General features: G+C 37.4%; 1 protein-coding gene and 1 long non-coding RNA gene across 3 annotated transcripts; both read right to left on the bottom strand.

Moving 5' to 3' along the window:
- Positions 1–1,199: 1,199 nt before the first annotated feature.
- On the bottom strand, positions 1,200–6,707 carry LOC110884035 (fructokinase-1). The gene is made up of 5 exons (XM_022131709.2): positions 6,169–6,707; positions 4,476–4,729; positions 3,390–3,681; positions 3,141–3,293; positions 1,200–1,793 (listed from the first exon to the last, which is right to left on the bottom strand). The coding sequence occupies exons 1-5, from the start codon at positions 6,529–6,531 to the stop codon at positions 1,404–1,406; spliced, it is 1,452 nt and encodes a 483-aa protein (XP_021987401.1). The 5' UTR covers positions 6,532–6,707; the 3' UTR covers positions 1,200–1,403.
- Positions 6,708–7,193: 486 nt separating this feature from the next.
- Positions 7,194–9,929, bottom strand: LOC118483370. 2 transcript variants are annotated; one of them, XR_004870569.1, is made up of 6 exons: positions 9,874–9,929; positions 9,047–9,085; positions 8,469–8,699; positions 7,953–8,318; positions 7,763–7,858; positions 7,194–7,432 (listed from the first exon to the last, which is right to left on the bottom strand). It is a non-coding gene; the product is annotated as an uncharacterized LOC118483370 (long non-coding RNA). The 2 variants fall into 2 exon arrangements; XR_004870570.1 differs by having other exon boundaries at positions 8,469–8,653; positions 9,874–9,925.
- Positions 9,930–19,001: the final 9,072 nt, after the last annotated feature.

Below are 19,001 nucleotides of genomic sequence, written 5' to 3'. Positions count from 1 at the left end.
AAGATAAAGGACATACTTTGATATATTAGACATACATAAAGGACGAACTTTGAAATTTACTCTTTATATAACTATAATAAACTTTATATAATATTATAATTATAAGTATATAATACATAAAAACTATTATTATTAAGTAACTAAACTATATATATTATGTCATATATATACAGTTATAATAAGGTACATGCCTAAAAAATTATGTGTATAAGCAAGATAATTACATAATAAAAGAGTCCATCTTGAGTTTAAAACCCGTCCAAGCTTTCGACATATAGCTCGAAACAAACATGGCCGAACACTATTACATTAAACGAGCTAGCCTCGGATTTAGAAGAATCGGCTCTTCATAACCCTAGTTATAATCGCTTGTTCCGTGGTCTTTTCTTGTTAAGAAACAATATAACCAAAAATTTAAGGCTTTTTAAAGACCTTATACCATCCTTTTTACTTCATAATACATTTGTATCTAGTATTTTGAACGTGATGCATAGGACAATTACATAACTATCACACTTAATCTCTCCCACTACTTTAATTATAATAGGAAAATTGGTCTGTAATAATCGCTAGTAGAAGTCATTGGCCATTAACAGCCTCACTTTTGAATATTCCCCATATCAATCTAACTTTTCACCTATTTTTCCTCCACCGGACCCCCGTTAAAAAAACTTAACGGAGTTAAGTTTTTTTTTTTCCGAATTACAAACAGAAGTTTTAGGGCTTTTGATTAGAACGACGATACGAGTCCATTGATGTAAAACTTACCTCGAAACAGTGCTCCAAACGACAAAAACGGTGCTTCAATTCGGGTGTTTAAACTTACAATTAACAAAAATTAAGTCTTTTAGAGCACCATTTTCAGGTAAGTTTTACATCAATAGACTCGTATCGTCATTCTGGTCAAAAACCCTAAAACATATGTTTGTAATTCGAAAAAAAACTTAACCCTGTTAAGTTTTTTTAACGAGAGAGTTTTTTTAACGAGAGACCGGTGGAGGAAAAATAGGTGAAAGGTTGGACTGGTAGAGGGTATATTCAAAAGTGGGACTGCCAATAGCCAATGACGTCCACTAGGAATTGTTACAGGCCAATTTCCCATTATTATAATATATATTATATTATAATATATACATTGCACAAATACATTATAAACTTCTTACTCTTCTCAGCATATCAAACAGAAATCTAAAAAGACAGCCTCAACAAACTACCCATAACTATCCTTGATTACACTCAATCATGAACAGGTTCTACATCAATATAGCAACAAGCAATAATTTTCACTGCTTATCAATCATGCAGCATAACCAATTAACCACATGATCAAATATCAGTTTCTACCATTTTCATTTCCTGCTCTAAACAAACAAAAATCCACATCAAATCTCAGTTTCTAACATTCAAGAAGACAATATCCCATCTGCCAATGCAGCCTCAAGTTTATGCAAAACCTCACTAACCACCTTTTGGAGGTTTACAAGGTTAAAAAATCGGTTCTTGATACCGTTTACCGTTGTTTTTGAGAGAATTGTGATGTCTTCTTTGTTTGAAATTTCATCAAGTAATTTGTTCCAAAAGTCGTCGTCTTCATTAATATTTGCTTCCTTTATAAGTCTCACAACTTCTTGCAAACGTGCGACATTTCTACCGGCCCCACAACCTGTTGCGGTTGCTGCACCAACTGCATTGGCTATGGTTAATGTATGAACCAATGGCATATTGTGTATGTAACCGTATGCAATTGCAGCCACGAAACTGTCCCCACATCCAACTGTGTCCATGACATTTACCTATAAAAATAATGGGTCGTGCGTTTCCATTAGAATTGGATAATGTTGATATAGGCTGATACGGGTCGGGTTGACCATGAACACATTTTGTGTAATTTATACAAATAATTACCGAGTATGAATAGTTAAGTATTTAAGTTGTAAAATTCCATGTATAAACCAATGAACAAAAAGATCTTTACCTTGCACTAGGAAATTGGGAGTTTTTCTTAAACTAGTGTTGGTGGAAAAAGTATTTATCGTTTTGGTGTTCCTTGAAAACTATTTACTAAAATGTTTACCTTATATTTTGTATTTACCTTCTATTTCTAACCAAGATATTATACTTTTTTATTGTTTTTCTTTTCCTCAAATGCTCCATTATCATTTTTAATTTTTTATAACACTCTTTCTTTATTCTGTTAATTTAATAATTTTTATCAATCAACTCTTTATCATAGTTGTCAATGGCGAATAGCGGTTAATAGCGACAAGCTACCTATATGCTACGTAACGATAGTGACAAAATAGCACCCGCTATATTATGTTTAGCGATAAAGTAGAGAAACAGAAAAATACATGTTATCAAGCAGTGGAGATGGGAAAAATACATGTTATAAGACCATACTTGAGGTATCGAGCAGTGGTAACATACTATATAGCGACATATGACTTATACGCTACGTAGCACGCTATAGCGAGTGCTATAGCCGCTATTGACAATTGTGCTCTTTATAGGCTTTCTAATGGTTTTTTCCCCAAGTACGAACTATAAGAATCATGTTATATAAATTTACACAATCAAATTAGAAGCATAAAATATTTTAATCAAACATTAATACTTGACCAGCTAGTGGTCTTATATCAAACACAATCGAAAATCATATTCATTCCATTTTGTAGTCTTGTTGAGCAAGGACAATTATTTTATCTCATTTTGAATTATATGTTATATCGCATTAACTTGGTTCGATTTATAAAACATAGACAATCGATTATGATTCTTCTGGTTCTAATCATACGTGAAATTATAAAATACAACTCATATTCTTTTTGTTATGATATATATAAAATCGAAATCCATATTAGGAAAAAACTCATGAAACTAGCTAGCAAAAAGGCAAAATACGCTAATAAAACATCATTTGGAAATAGTTAAGTATTTAAGTTGTAATATTCCATGTATAAACCAATATTCCCTCTTACAGTGTACATACAAATACAATGATCCTATCGAGTATTGATACATCATTTGGCAATGATGAGAAGCATCAAGCAAAATGACTTGTTAAGTGGCTAAGCAGGGGGTGTTTAATCATTAATGTATGTTTCATAAGCGATTAAACAACAAAAGGACATAAATGTTACCTTAAACGAAGGCGCACAGGAAATGCCTGATTTGGTTATTAAAACAGAACCCTTGGATCCCATTTTGATTATAACCCATTTTGTGCGAACTCCTTTACTAAGAAATTCCTTTCCAGCCGCTATAGGGTTCCGCAAGCCCGTTATTGATTCAGCCTGATAAAAAAAAAAAAAAAAAAAAAAACAAGTTAACAAATGAAAATGTGTACAAGAAATTCTAAGACTTTGATTTGAAAAGGTTATTAAGCAAACCTCCTCTGACGTTAGAAGAAGAACGTCACTAAATCTCAACAATTTCGCAAGTGCGTCTTGTTCTTCCGGTGTTCCAACCGCAAGAGACTTTCCCTTTGGTCCAGGGTCAAAAAAGATAGATGTATTAACTTCAACCGCATACTCCAGTGCAGAAGAAATCAGACCCGCGGGAAGCTCATCAAACCCATACCCGTTACAAAATAGGACCTTTGACTTTTGGATGTTTGACTTCACTTCATCAGATAATGTTTTCATCCAAGCAAACGCAGGCTCCTTGCTAAAATCTGCTCGACTAATAATCAAATCATGGTCAAATACTAGAGGCGTCAAAATAAGTAAACGGGTCAAAATATGCCACCTCTACCATATTCTAGTTAACACGTAATTCCCAAAGTGAACACTCTCAAATAGGGATGCAAACGAACTGAACGTTCAGTGAATAGTTCGTGAACCGTTAGACGGGAAGTTCGTTTGTGTTCGTCCGTTTAATAAATGAATGAACACGAACAAGAAATTTCGTTCGGTTAGTTAAATGAACGAACATGAACAGAGACCGAGTTCGTTCATTAATTTGCGTGAACGTTTGGTAACGTGTTCATTTATGTTCTTTTGTGTTGTGCGATAGCTCATTAGTGTTTTAATTTTTATATTTTATTTAAACACTTTAAAATTTAAACAAATAAAATATTTAATAAGTATCACTGTGTTATATGTTTTGTTCATGAATGCTTGTTTGTGTTCATTTGTTTTCATTGTTTATGTTCATGAACGTTCGTCCCCTAAAGTTAACAAACGAACATGAACACGTTCATTTCCTTAATGAACGGCCACAAACAGAAAATCTTGTTCGGTAAGTGTTCATGAAGAGTTCATGAACACATATATTTCCTTAACAAATAAACGAACACAAACAAGGTCTTGTTCATGTTCGTTCAGGTTGTTTGCAGCCCTAGACTCAAATACGTAAACGGGTCAATATGCCACCGCTACCATATACCAGTTGAAATGGCATTCCCAAAGTTGATACTCTCGTCTCGAATATAAACTAACTTAAACATGAACGAACCTTTAAATAATCATGTGTACCTGCAAAACCCGTGTCTTTGCAATGGATCCACCAAGACCCAACATAAAAGTGTCTCGTATTCACTCCTTGATGATGTGTCGATAGTGTCATCCTCGTCTCTCATTTCGATCACGTTAATTCCCTCATCACGAAGCACGTCCAATAGAAACTTCCCGTAAATTTCATTCCCGATATGACCGATCGTATTACAGCGGAGTCCTAATCTTGCTGCTGCTATAGCCATGTTGCAGTTACCACCAGCTTCCCAGTATTTCTACAAGCACAACAAAATAATTGAATTCCTAGAAAAAAAAAAGTTTATCAAAAGGGTAGAGTAAAATAATCAGTTTTTTTATAGAATCAAACGATTTAAGGATCAAATATTCGATTTTGATTAACACTTCTGATACACAGCACATACTTTTACTCATGGTTGTAAAAATCCCGACTAGCATCCGATTAATCGCTAGTCGGAGGTTCACCGAGTAATTTTCCTCTAATCAGCAAAAAATGATGGCTCCGGACAAATTCCAGTCATTTTCCGGTCAAAACTTGTAAATATCGATGATTAATCTTGTCTACTTAAAAAAATGAGCCAACGAGGGGGTTAAACTTGTCTTGCTAAAAAAATCAAACATAAAAATGTGTGTGTGTATATATAAAACCATGGTTGTAAAAATCCCACCTAGGCTCCGATTAGTCGTCAATTAATCACTAAGCGGAGGTTCACCGAGTAATGGCTGATTAATTGCTAGGCGGTCAACGCTGGTCCTATTTCGGCCAAATTCTGGCCAGATTCCGGCCAAACATCGACCAAACTTTGTAAATTCCCTCAAATTACTTAAAAAATGGGTCTACAAGGGGTTAAAACAAGTCTACAATATGTATGTATATATAAAACTAGAAACTACATATAAAAATCTCAATCTTATTAATCCTGATTAATCGCTAGCGGGTACCTCACCGACCGACTAACGCCTACCGATTCTTACAACTCTTGTATAATAAAACTGAAGATTACATATAAAAATCTCAATCCGATTAACCGCTCGTCCGTACCCCACTGGCCGACTAGCGCCTAGTGATTATTACAACACTGCTTTTACTTTACACGGTCTTCCTTAAATAATAACAAGTTTCAAGCAAAATGCAGCATAAAAAGTGGTTATCATTCCCATATAAACATCCAAATTCCAAACACTATCTTATGAACACATAGTGTGACACATCCAAACACCCCTTGTTAGTGACGAACAGTGGCGCAGCTATGAAGGGGCCGGAGGGGGCGCCCGACCCCCCGAACTTTTCGCTCCGTAGTGTTATGTATGTACGTTTCGTATAGAATTTTTTAGGTATATACATTTTCGACCCCCCGGTTTTATAAAAAAATAATTTTTTAGGTATATACTTTTAGGTCCGGTGACTTCCGACCCCCCGGTAGAAATTTTCAAGCTTCGCCACTGGTGACGAAGCTTGAGATTTCCGACCGCCGGACCAAAAATTTCTATAAAACTGGGGGTCGAAAACGTATATACCCAAAAATTTCTATACGAAAACTACATATTCTCCATTACTGAGCGAAAAGTTCAGGGGGTCGACCGCCCCCTCCCGCCCCTTGTAATATATAAACTCCATAACAACACTTTTGCACAGGTAACTAAATCTAATAAAACAAAGTACAAGTTAAAGAATATAAAAAAAAAAAAACAAGACCTTATCAGGAGGTGTTTTAGCAAGGTGTTCCATATACTCCTTCCTTTCATCAAACCCCAAAGGGGGCAACTTATCAACACTAAGCACAACATCAACACAAAGGTTCCCAAGTGTAGCCACATCAACCGCTTTCTCTCCACCAAAACCAAACGGAAACACACGACAATCATCGTCTTCAAAAACAGTAACCTCAACACCATTATTAACCGGGACATGATTGTTACTCCTAACAACACAACTGGTTCTCAAATTGGGTATTCTTAATCTGGGGTTTTGGATGAACAGTGGGGGAGAGAATCGTGTTCCATAAGTGGGCGTGGGAACGTGGGGATTGAGGGTTAAGGTTAAGGTTTGTTGATGCATTAATGGAGGATTAGAGTGAGAGTGTTATTGAAGCATGAAAATGGGGATGAAGATTGGGGCTTTATGGTGAATTGGAGATGGGTTTCAAGTGTGATTTGTGTAAGAGAATGAATGCCCCCAAAAATGTTTGTTGATTTAGGAGAGTGTTTTCTTGTGGGATTAGGGTTCTATGAAATATTGAAATACATGGGTTTTTCTTTTAAGGTTTTATATTAAACTAGGTTATCACCCGCGAACTTCGCGGGTAGGAAAATTTACTTTATATTAATCGAACTATGTTAGAAACTTGTTTTATAATTGTTTTGGATTGAAAGTTGTAGTCATTAAGGTTGCGAAGAAAGTTGTTTTATAATTGTTTTAAATTGAAAGTTGTAGTCATTAGGGTTGCGAGTAGAGTCAGAAACTTTGGGCAAGAACCGGAGGCAGAAACTTGTGTCACTGAATGACCCACGACACAAAAAAAACTTCTATTTATTATAACAGATTATTAGAACTTTATTAATGTTGTGTCCATTCTTTATCGTAACAATTAACATGTACCAATACTAAAAAACTATCATGAATTCTCCAACGCTTTAACATCGCCACCGTCACCAACCTTTGAAGCACACAAACACGATATATTTTGATATGCACAATCACATTGGAGAGTATAGTTTTTGCTGTGTACAGTTTGATTATTACACTCGATTCCAAGATTGGTTATGTCGTAGACACGCTCCTCATTAATCAAGCGATTGTCTAAATCATCTTCTTCATCTGAATTATCATGAGCATCAACATCAATAACATGTTCTTCTAAGATGTCTTGAACATTCTTGAGAGGTGCTTCAGTAGGTAGTACGTTTTGAAAGCAATTTGCATTAAAAGCAGTCATAGGGAAGTAAGATTATTCCATCACCTGACATAAAAGCAAAGAGCCAAAACCCCAAAACACATCTTTAGCTACTTTTGTTCATCCATTTGTGAAAAAGAAACCACTTGCAATCTTCCTAACAATTACCCTCCAGTCTAAAAAGGACTTGCAGAAATAGTAATTTTGTGCTTGGGAACCTTGTTGTAAAATTGAAGCCCCGCAAAATAAGGCGGCAAAAAGTGGAAACAAAAAGGTATAGACTTCTCCAACATTAGTTACACTATGGACACATAAAAGAATTTAAAAAAAAAGCAATATGATATGCTATCGTTTTAGTTATAAGATCATAAATTGTAGCAAACAACAATAAATTACCTGTTTTTGTCGGGTGCTGGATCCTTTATGAGGGATTCAGTTGCAACCACATGAATGAAATCATAAGTTCGAGGATAACTTGAGAAAGGTTCACACCTAGAGACATCACAAAATAATGATATAAAGTTGTGCAAATATTGAAAAACGAATATAATAGTTTTAAAGCAAAATCAAACTACAAGAAAATTACCAATCATGATAAACACCAATAAGCCCTATCATAAATGACACCCAAAGTTGAAGGCTTGCGGTCTGCAAAAACATTCATCACCCACAACGGATCGGATGCTAAAGCAGCAGCAAAACGACCAAAAAACGCATTCATATCCATCACATTTCTTACCGCTGGAGTCCACAGTTTTAAGTTTAATGAATTCTTATATTGAAAAATCCTTCTTTCCCAATGGCGTGTGGCGGCATCAAACACGTCATTTCCGTTTTAATCAATGCGGTCCGTGATGGAGCTTGTTTTAGTCGTTCTGGCCACTTTGGAATCGCACCAACAGCAATTTCTCCGTCTGTGGATTGGCTCGCACATTTTTTCAGTTTCACATACCTGCCATCATTAACAATATAGTCTCAATGGGCCAAATTAAAAAAAAGTTTAGCTGCATCTACAATAAAAAATCTCAATTAAACTGGTTCAAATTCATCATTAGGCGGACTCAATTTTGGTTAGAGTCCTTAAAATCAGAGTTAAACACACCTTTATACATCATGCCAGTCCGTAATTTCAATTTTTGCTTCACTATATCCATCAGCCAATCGCCTCAATTCCATGGTAATGTACAACCCTTCAAATAATTGTTGAATTGGGCCTTCTAAAAGAGTTCCCTTTATTTTATCTTCAAATTTCTCACAAAGAATCCTATTGAGTTCTTGAACATCATGCTGCATAAAAGAATCATATGCAACCCAACCAAAAGTTCAAATCACCCTGCATTTCGTAATTATTCAAGAACATGAAAAATTTGTAATTATTCAAGAACATGAAAAAACTGAATCTTTAAATAGAAACTGAAGCAACCATTGTAGCAATGAACACTAAGAAATAATGATACCCAAAAGCAAAAAGGTAATACAAAAAAAATTAAGAATACCCACATGAAGATCTATGCTTCAAATCACCATGAATTTCATGATATTTCAAGAACATGATATACTGAATCTTTAAATTTTATCTTTAAAAAGAAACTAAAACATCCATTTTAGCTATTAACTCTAAGAAATAATAATAATACCCAAAAGCAAAAAAGAAAAAAAATATATTTATAAAATACCCACATGAAGTCTCTCCAGCTCTTAGGGGCGGACCGAATGCACCTGCACACATATATAATTACTAATTTGTATTACATAATATGGTAAAATACGTGTAAATATGAATACAAATATAATTGTTGCAAAGCTCCGTTTTACAACTTTATTAAACCCATATCATCATCCGGATGGGAGAGACCCAACAAATACTTAGTGCTCAATCAATTGTAAGTCTTGAACATGTCACATCTTAGTAAATTATCGTAAAAATAAAGTATACATTCTCATAAGCATAAATATCGTATCACCAAAAAAAGCTTTAAATTTGAACACCTTAATGGTTCTCTTGGAAGTTTAAGCCAAGTAGAATGGTTCTCTTGGAAGTTTAAGTCAAATAAAATCAATTGTTCTTTTTGGATGTTAAAGCCAAGTAGAATGGTTCTCTTGGAAGTTTAAGTCAAATAAAATGCCCACTAATGTTTTATTGAGTATGTCGTGTTTTCCTCCGGTTCCCCACAACTATAACAGTTTGTTTTAGAAGTTAAAGACAAATAAAACTACTTTAATTGAGAATATTAACAAAATGACACAAATTGAAAGTTACCATGAGTCCAGGATTATGTCAAAAAACTGAGCTCAAAGACGAACAGGTCACCCCCCCCCCCATGACGCATGCTTAAAAATGACACGTTTAAACCCACCGCTTTTGACATGTTACCCAATCCATATAGCACATCTATCTCATTATATAGGTAATTCTTTTTATGGTACCAAGATGCAAAACAAAATTCTATTGTAATAAGCTTCCTATGAAAACTATCCAAAGTTTAAAGTTTTCTGTAGAACAATACCTCCAACATCCTTTCCCAGTCAAGTGGCATGGGTCTCCCCTAACCAATTTCCAAATTGTGTGCCATATGCAAGTATGTAGGTCATTTAATCTATGATTCAATAGGCCTGCAAGTTAAAGCATGGGCATATAGCCATACCACACAAAAAACAGATATTAAGCCATAAACTAAAGATGCTATGACTTTGGTAGGTAGAGAGAGTGTATGCTCACCGAGATTCTGAAACCCCTACTGATATAAGCTAAAAAATGCTCTCTCTTCTTTTTACTGTACGTCCAAGCAGAATCAACTCATACATACTCTATAATAAGCGGACCCGTCTTATGCAAATGAATACCCTGCAAAAAGCACCTTATAAAACTACCCACATGTACTTAACAGAATAATGGATTGAAATGGTTATAAAAGTGAAACCACAGGGATTGAAATCATAATTTTTAAACTAATGGACTGAAATAGTGATTTTTGACACAGGGACGAAAACAGTAATTAACTCAAAAAATCAAATATAAAACAAAAACTATAAACTAAATATATATTAAATTAATGATATAGTTTACCTTAAGAAAAGCTCCACTAACTAAGAAAGGACATCGGTCAACTCATTTAAGGCTGAATGGGTGTTTCGGATAGAAATACCCTTTCAAATTTCAATTGAATGGATTTGTGACTCAAGTTGTTGAACGCCTATTAGTAGACCATGGCCATGAGCAGCAGCCGCCATCACTTCTTCATTCAAGTCATGGAAAAAATTTATCCAACAAACCTTCAAAAATAAATACACAATATTGTTGGACATGTAGCAATATTCAATAAAACACTAATCAAAATGCAATTTCAATTTCCAAATACACAATATGCACTTGAAAGCTGTCAAGCGTATTTTCAGATATCTGAAAGGAACGCCTAAGCTTGGATTGTGGTATCCAGCTGAAGGTGGTCTGGATTTGATGGCGTATGCTGATGCAGATTTCGGAGGGTGCCGGATGAACAGAAAGTCAACCTCTGGTGGCGCACAACTTCTTGGAAACCGTCTTGTCTCTTGGCAATGCAAAAAGCAAGTTGCCGTTTCTCTATCCACGTGCGAGGCCGAGTACATTGCTGCTTCAAGCTGTTGTGCTCAGGTTTTGTGGATTCAGCAGCAAATGAGGGACTACGGTTTGAATTTTAATCGAACTCCTATCCTTGTTGATAATAACTCTGCCATTTCCATAACAAACAATCCGGTAAATCACTCACGCACTAAGCACATAGATGTTAGGCATCACTTTATTCGCGACTGTGCTGAGAAGGGTTTAATTGAAGTGGTTAGGGTAGACACCTTGGATAATCTTGCCGACCTGTTTACGAAAACATTTGATCGGGCTAGATTTGAAAATCTGGTCCGAATGATTGGCATGATCAACCCAGAGTAAAATGCTTTCAAAACTCGCATAGAAACTTTATTTTATCTTTTCTGTATAGTTCTTACCGCTTTCGAAATATTGAAAAACTCCAAAAATATTTTACTTAATTGTAGGAAAAATTTTCAGAAAAATACAAAAACATATGAAAAATCTAAAATGAAGTCGTGTTGAGATATAAGGGAAATGATAGTACATCGGTTAGTCGTATCTGGTGCAAGACTATGGCTATATATATATGAGATTAACTGTTAAATGTGACAGCTTCATTATACGTTGCATCGGTAGGTTTTACGCGTAAATAAGAACCTGTTTTTGGTATATAAACATAATGAACTGCGTAACTCGTGTGGCGCATCTCTCGGATATATGGTCTTGGTACCGTAATTTCGTTTGATAGATTGCCGAGGTTCTGAGATACGTGGTCTTTATGCTGTTTATCATCTGGGTATCATGGTTGCTTCTTTTACCGGAAAATAACGGGGACGCAAGTCTAGATCTTCCATGATACCATACATACGTGTAAATATCTTCAAAACATGATGCATCCGACCCGAATAAGTGATAAACAATCACATGTCCCTCAAAATCCTGCGGGAGTCAAGTCTATACTCAATAAGTGATTCTATCACAAATGACTTGCTCCTGTGCCCTTTGCATCTGAAATTCAAATAAGTGAGTATCTCACATAAGCTTATACGTCAAAAACAGATGATAAATGGTATACTCACCAGTAAGATGATCTCTCACGCATACCTTGATACGGGAGTATATTCTGAGGTGGGTAAACATAGTTACTGTCAGCTTAATACACTTAATTCCATATCTCGAAAACAGTGTTCGAAAGCGTGCTAAAACTTAAGTGGACTACAATACCGTTGAACGTCTTGAACTGTCAACATTAGTCTAAAACATTAAAGCTAAATGCTATGGTTTCTGTGTTGGATACCGACAGAAAAACCGATATGATTCCTTTGCTCCGACTTCACAAAAGGATAATTAGTGTAAATACGTTCTAGGTTAAATTCTTAGTTTAGTTTAAATTGAAAAATCACAAAAAGATTTTGCTTTCTTGTTTCTATGTGCGAGTTAACTCATTTGAAATACTCTAGGGTCGTGAAAAAAAAAATACTTAATAAGGTGTTAAACATCAACTTTGGTAAGGTTAAAATAAGTTTTCTTTGAAAAATCGGTCGTGTGAGATTCATCTAAGTGTTGGGAAATTTCATCGGGAGGGAAAGTCGATAAAAACATTCGGTTTTCAAGTGTTAAGATTTTTCATCTCGATTTGTTCGTTTTTCTAAATTAGAAGATTTAAATGTTTTTGTTGAGGAGTTCAAAAGTTTTTAGGTAAGGATGATTAAGTTGAGTAAAGGCTAAGGGTGTAAAGTGAAAATAGATAAATTAGTCCGACCTTAAAAAAAAAAAAAAAAAATCGGGACCGAGTTTATGTATATAGGGTCCGATTTCTTTTAGTCTTTCTCTATTCTTCTTCCAAAAACCTCTGAGGTTTCATTATCCCTTCAAAACTCCATTACACTTTCTTCTTCATCTCCATCTTTCCTTTAGCAAGATTCTTGTTTGTAGAGATTCAACTAAGTATTCATCATCAAGGTATGTGTTCTACCCTTTACATCTTCATGGCTTCTCTCTTGGTAAGGAATTTTGAATTCTAGGGCTTGGATAGAACTTTGTGTTCATGATTCTTGATGAATTTATGCTTGAACATGGTTGTTTTCTTACAAATTGTGGGTTTCATGTGTTGATTTTGGTGTTCTTGAAGCTAGGGTTTGTGTAGAAAATTTGGGGGTTTTGAGATTAGGTTCAAGAACTTGGTGTTCTTGAGCTTGGGGTTGATGAATGTTGAAGAAGAGGGCTTAATTGAATGTTTTTGAGCTTTCTTAGATTGCAAAATCTTGTATGAATGTGTTTGTTCATATGAAAATTGTTAGATTGTTTTTATATGGTTAACAAAGTTCTTGAACATGTTCTTGGCGCGAATTTAGCTTGGTTGGGAAGAAGATAAACTTTTTGAATTCTTACCGTTTTGATTCGTAATGAAAGTTGAGTTCCTGTGTTAAAATCGTTGAGAATCGGTCCTTTGTCTCTTCCGTAAGTTCGGAGAGAGGAAGATTGATTCGGTGATTTGATTTTAACAAGTCCAAGTTTGTTTGAGGTTTCAAGTTTTCTTTTCTTTTGTTCCGAGGTTCGTTTGTTGTTTTTAAAAATTAAAGGTCCGAGTACCGTGTTACAGCCCGAGGTTCAAATCTATCATTTCCCGAGTTTTAAACATGTCCCGAGTTTAGGTCGGAGGTTTCAAAGGTCCGAGTTTTCAATCTTCATCCCGAGTTTAAGTTTTCTTTGGAGAGGTAAAGTTTTAAACCGAGTTTAATTTCTTTCCTTTTTGTCCCGAGTTTGTTTCTGCAGTACCGAGGATGGTTGACTTTTCACTGATGTCCCCGAGTTTAATAAAAGGGCAGCTGAGTTTACTAACCCGAGTTTTTAAACCATCAAACTTTTGTCTCCGAGTTTAAATGTTTAAAACAGCCAATCCGAGTTTAAACTGTCCCGAGTGTAACACAGGTCCGTGCATTATCTCTCCCGAGTTTTGGAAACGTCAGTCCGAGAATTTAGAAACACATGTACAGCTCCGAGTTTTGCCTCTAGTTTTGGTCTCCGAGTTTGTTTATTGGTTAAGCATCTCCGAGTTTGGTTTCATTGCTCCAAATTTTTATGTCTGAAAAATGTTTGATCATCTGTCCGAGGTTGTTTGTTGGTCCGAGGTTAGTCAAACAGTCCTCTGTTGTGGAGTTTTATATCTTTTGTTGTTTCTGCAAACTGTTAACTATGTGTGATGTTTTAACTTTACTTGCGTGTTTTTGGTTAACTAATGAAGATTAATCTTACATACTTTTCTATACTTTGGTTTAAGTTTGAACCTGTGCACTATGCATGCTTTGTCTTCTATATACATAAACTGTATGTTTTCGTCTATGTGACAGTCTATGTGACAGTAAATTTTACCCGTCATTTTGCATTGAAGTTTATTATGTGTAAACGGAATGTTTATTTTTTTTTAAAACTGATGCATGTGTTTCGCTTATGTTTTGGTTTCAACAGAAATGGCCGAACAACCGCATCCGGTTCGTGAGTTTCACAAAGGTCATAATCAAACTGCTTTGCTAGATGTAAACATTCGTGGTGGAGCCGAATATGCCGATATTATTCGTTTTCTTCGAAATTCAAGAATTGGTTTCGCGATTTCAGAAAGTATTCATCTAGTGCAAGCGTATATTGATGATTTTTGGCGTACAGCTCGGGTTGTTGATGATACTATCGAGGCTACTGTTTCTGGGAGTTCTATTGTTATCACGGAGGAGGTTATTCGTGCGGCTCTCCGTTTTGGTGACTTAGATTATGGTAGCACGTGTTATGTGCGTCAAATACGGGAACGTGGAGTTAGATCCTTCGGTTATGCTGGTTCTTTTGATAAAAAGGAGATTTCCAAGGCAATGTTTCTCGGGCAGTGGAGATTCTTCTTTCATGTGTTGATGCAGTGTTTGTCTCCACGAAAATCGGGAACTGATACGATGAGTAATGATCTTGTGTCTGGGATGATTGGGTTACCCTACAACCAGCCATACAATTTTTCTCTAATGATTTTCCAAGCTCTCAAACAGCAGATTGGTCTAAAGGCGAATGATAAGCGACTGATGCTTTTGTATCCTCGATTCCTTTGTATTATCTTTCGACATTTGTTGCCGAATCTTTCATTCGAAGGAACTTTGCTTGCGTACGGTCTAACGCCGATGGGTAATCGTATTTTCAAGGATTGTACGAAGATTAACAAGTCCACAAGAACTGATGCACGCCCAGTTCTGACTCCCCTGTGTGGTGCTATTCTTCAAGACAACTACAATCCAGAATCTGATTTGCAATGGTTAAACATTAGAGATGGTTTAGATCACATCTTTGTTGGTGATATTCAAGAGCCCGTGGTTGTTCAACCTCAGGTTGATCTTCAACAACCACCGGCGGTTATTCCGGAGCCAGAACCTGTTCAAGAGCCTATGATTTCTGAACCAGTTACTGTTACTTCGATTCAAGACGCTGTGTCTGTTCAAGTTCCAGTTTCTACGTCTTCGGCAACAGAGGTTGCTGTAGAAACTGATGATGAGATTTTAGAGCTTGATGCTGCTTTAGATGCATGTCCGTCTTCCCGTACTGTTGACAAAGGGAAACGGCCTATGGAGGATGCTGTTGTGAATGAGTTGTTAGATGATATGCCAACCGAAAAGGAATATCTTATGGCAGTAATGAGTGAGCTCCAAAACTGTCTTCGACCCCACGAAAGTAAATCGCTTGAGTTATTTCGAGCAAAGGTTGCTTCTCTCGGTCCCTCTTCCGAGTGGGGTATTCGCCTAGCTAGATGGAATGAAAAAGCAAGTGATCCAGATTCCATTGTTTTTAGCTCTTCTGATGATGATGATGATGCGGACCGTCCACGTCCTGTCCTTGATACGGTTCGTGCCTCAGCTCCTTTGAGGAAATTTAAGCGACGACGTGTCGCTGTTTCGGATCTTCAGTCTTCTAGTCCGATGGTTGCCTCAGTTTCAGTCACATCCAGTTCTGCTCCATCCGACTCAATAGGTCTTCTTAATGCGGAGTTATCTGTAGCTCCTCCGACACTATCTTCCCCGCTTCCATTCCCTTCCTTTGTGGAAGCTACCAGTGTGACTACGTCCGTTTTACCGGATACGCCGATTATGTCTTCTCCTATTCCTGTACTACCGCTATTTGAGTCTTTATCATCTCAGACGGGTACGAGCAATGTGTTTGCTTTATCAGGAAGTTCATCTTTGCCAGTTCAGCCTACTTCTCCTATTGATTTGCCAGATCCAGAGACAGGGAGGACACGTGCAAGGACCGCTGTTGGTAAAAATCCGCCATCAGTTCGACGGAAGAAAGCTTCTTCACGTCCTCCAGTGTCGCCATCTTCAGGTTCTAGGCCATCCAGGGCTCAGCCGTCTGGTTCGAGACCTCCTGCTCCTAGATCGGCTCCAGTTTCTGCTTCGAGTCCATCCGGTTCAGGTACAAAGCAGAACTTTCAAGAGTTTGTTCGTGATCAGTTTCAAGATGTAGCCAAGGTCATGTTTCAACACAAGACTCAATTTTCTACGCTGCAAAGTGAAATTGAACTCTTGAAGAAAAGGGATGTAGCTCGAGAGCAACAGTTGGCCCAGCTTTTCCGTCTATCCAAGGCTCAGAGTATTCAGTTGGGGAAGTTCATAGCTCAAGAGGCTTCGATGTCTGCTCGTCAACAGACCTTGGTTAGTACTACGGATCGACTTATCGGGGTCGTGACAGGTCTCGTATCACTCCTTGCTGCTCAGGGGGAGAGTTCATCTTCTGATTTTCAAGTCCAGGCTCAGTGCAAAATGGATGAACTCAAGAAAATCAGAGAAGACCTTGATAAGGACAAGGATCCCAACGCATCAAAGCAGGGGGAGCAGTCAAGGAGTACACGTGCTCCTGAAGCTGCGACTCCGGCTCATGTTGAGGGGGAGTCCTCAGGTGCAGTTACAGGTGGTGATAAGGGCCCTGTAGAGGCTGTTGCTGAAGTAATTTTAGAGCCTGGAGAAGTGGCTGAGGGAACATTTGAGGATTGGCGTACAGATGATGACTTGGCTGGCAAGTTCAGCTTTATTGAAACTGCGAAAGGGAAGTCTATTCAGTATGAGTCCTTGCCGGTAAACAGCGATATTCTCAGAAGCTATGTGTTTGGCGTTGAAATGCCTGAAGAAATCTTCAACCCACTACGAGTTCCCGAAGAAGTTAGTGCAGCAGCTCGCCGATGGTTTAGGGTTCTTCCAGATGACACGCAAAGGAAGAGATACCTATCGACTAAAGCCGAGTACTCGGGTCAAATTCGTAGTTGGGATTTCTACGAGCAGCATGGCTTGGTGATGATTAAGAGGACTGATGGAGTTCAATACTTCAGGCCTAGGGCTAAGGATCTTCAGACTCTTCCCGCACGTGATCTTCATCACATCGCTCAACTTGACCTCAACAACCATACAAGCGTGGCTAGTATCAGAGGTTTGATTCCTCATTTGGTTGCTGAAAGTCGTGAGAGCAAGTGGAAGCTGTTCAAGCCAGCTGTCGGTCAAGGGGTTAAATATCTGAATAAGTTCACTGGAAAAGAGGAATGGAAAGTGGTTTACCCACCATCGAGTTGCCTTCGTGAAATCCCTATGAGAAAGTTCGATCTCAATAAGTTTGATAAAATAGGGTATTGGTACCTCAATGGAAAAACTGGGGAAGCCGTGATTACTGAGACGAATGTGGCGGTGGAGATTGCGAAGATACTGGATCCGATTTGGCTCGCAAACTTGAGGGAAGGACACTTGAAGAAGCTTCGTCGCCTGCCCCTGAAATACAATGCAGAGGATCGTGTTCTTGCGGACCAGTTCATCAAGGTGGTCCAGTTCTGTGTGAAGAACAAGGTCTGGGCAGGTAGCGTCTTCTCAAAGAGGAATTGAAGATCTCAAGTTCAATGAAGACCATGCACTGATCAAGGAGGAGTTTGTTAATGCACTTTTGGGTGATAAGTGCAAGGCTTCCAACATTTAGGGTCTTTATTGAACAATGTCCAAAGTTTAGAAAGAGTTTATTGTCTAGAAAGAGTTTATTGGCTAGAAAGAGTTTATTTGGAAAGAGTTTAATTTTAGACAGAGTTTATTTAGACTAGCCTTGTCTGAGTTTGTATAGAATAGTTTTGTCTGAGTTTTGTAGCAAAAACTCTGTGCTTGCTTTGTGCTTTTTGTTTAGTCCGAGCTTTCTATTTAGTGTGGAAAGTCCGGGTTTCACCTTGTATATATACTTTAATATGGAATAGACAAGGTAACGATTTCTGTGTGAAAATTTTTTTTCTTGTAAGGCCTCCTAATCCAAGATCTCACTCAGCTAAAGCAACCAAAAGGTGTGCGGAATCCACCTGATGATCAACCACTGTAGATGAACACAAGAATGCAAGGATTTGAGAGAGAAATCAAGAATACACAGAGTATTCTTGATGAAGATGAATGACGTCACTCACACAAAGCGCCGCCAGACAAAGAGCACAATGATTAGGGCACAGAAATTCACACAGAAATCGTTACCTTGTCTATTCCATATTAAAGTATATATACAAGGTGAAACCCGGACTTTCCACACTAAATAGAAAGCTCGGACTAAACAAAAAGCACAAAGCAAGCACAGAGTTTTTGCTACAAAACTCAGACAAAACTATTCTATACAAACTCAGACAAGGCTAGTCTAAATAAACTCTGTCTAAAATTAAACTCTTTCCAAATAAACTCTTTCTAGCCAATAAACTCTTTCTAGACAATAAACTCTTTCTAAACTTTGGACATTGTTCAATAAAGACCCTAAATGTTGGAAGCCTTGCACTTATCACCCAAAAGTGCATTAACAAACTCCCCCTTGATCAGTGCATGGTCTTCATTGAACTTGAGATCTTCAATTCCTCTTTGAGAAGACGCTACCTGCCCAGACCTTGTTCTTCACACAGAACTGGACCACCTTGATGAACTGGTCCGCAAGAACACGATCCTCTGCATTGTATTTCAGGGGCAGGCGACGAAGCTTCTTCAAGTGTCCTTCCCTCAAGTTTGCGAGCCAAATCGGATCCAGTATCTTCGCAATCTCCACCGCCACATT

Source organism: Helianthus annuus, chromosome 10 (genome assembly GCF_002127325.2).
Source record: "Helianthus annuus cultivar XRQ/B chromosome 10, HanXRQr2.0-SUNRISE, whole genome shotgun sequence".
NCBI classification, from domain to species: Eukaryota; Viridiplantae; Streptophyta; class Magnoliopsida; order Asterales; family Asteraceae; genus Helianthus; species Helianthus annuus.
The sequence above is the reverse complement of the archived record's forward strand: the minus strand, read 5'-3'. Positions and strand labels throughout refer to the sequence as shown.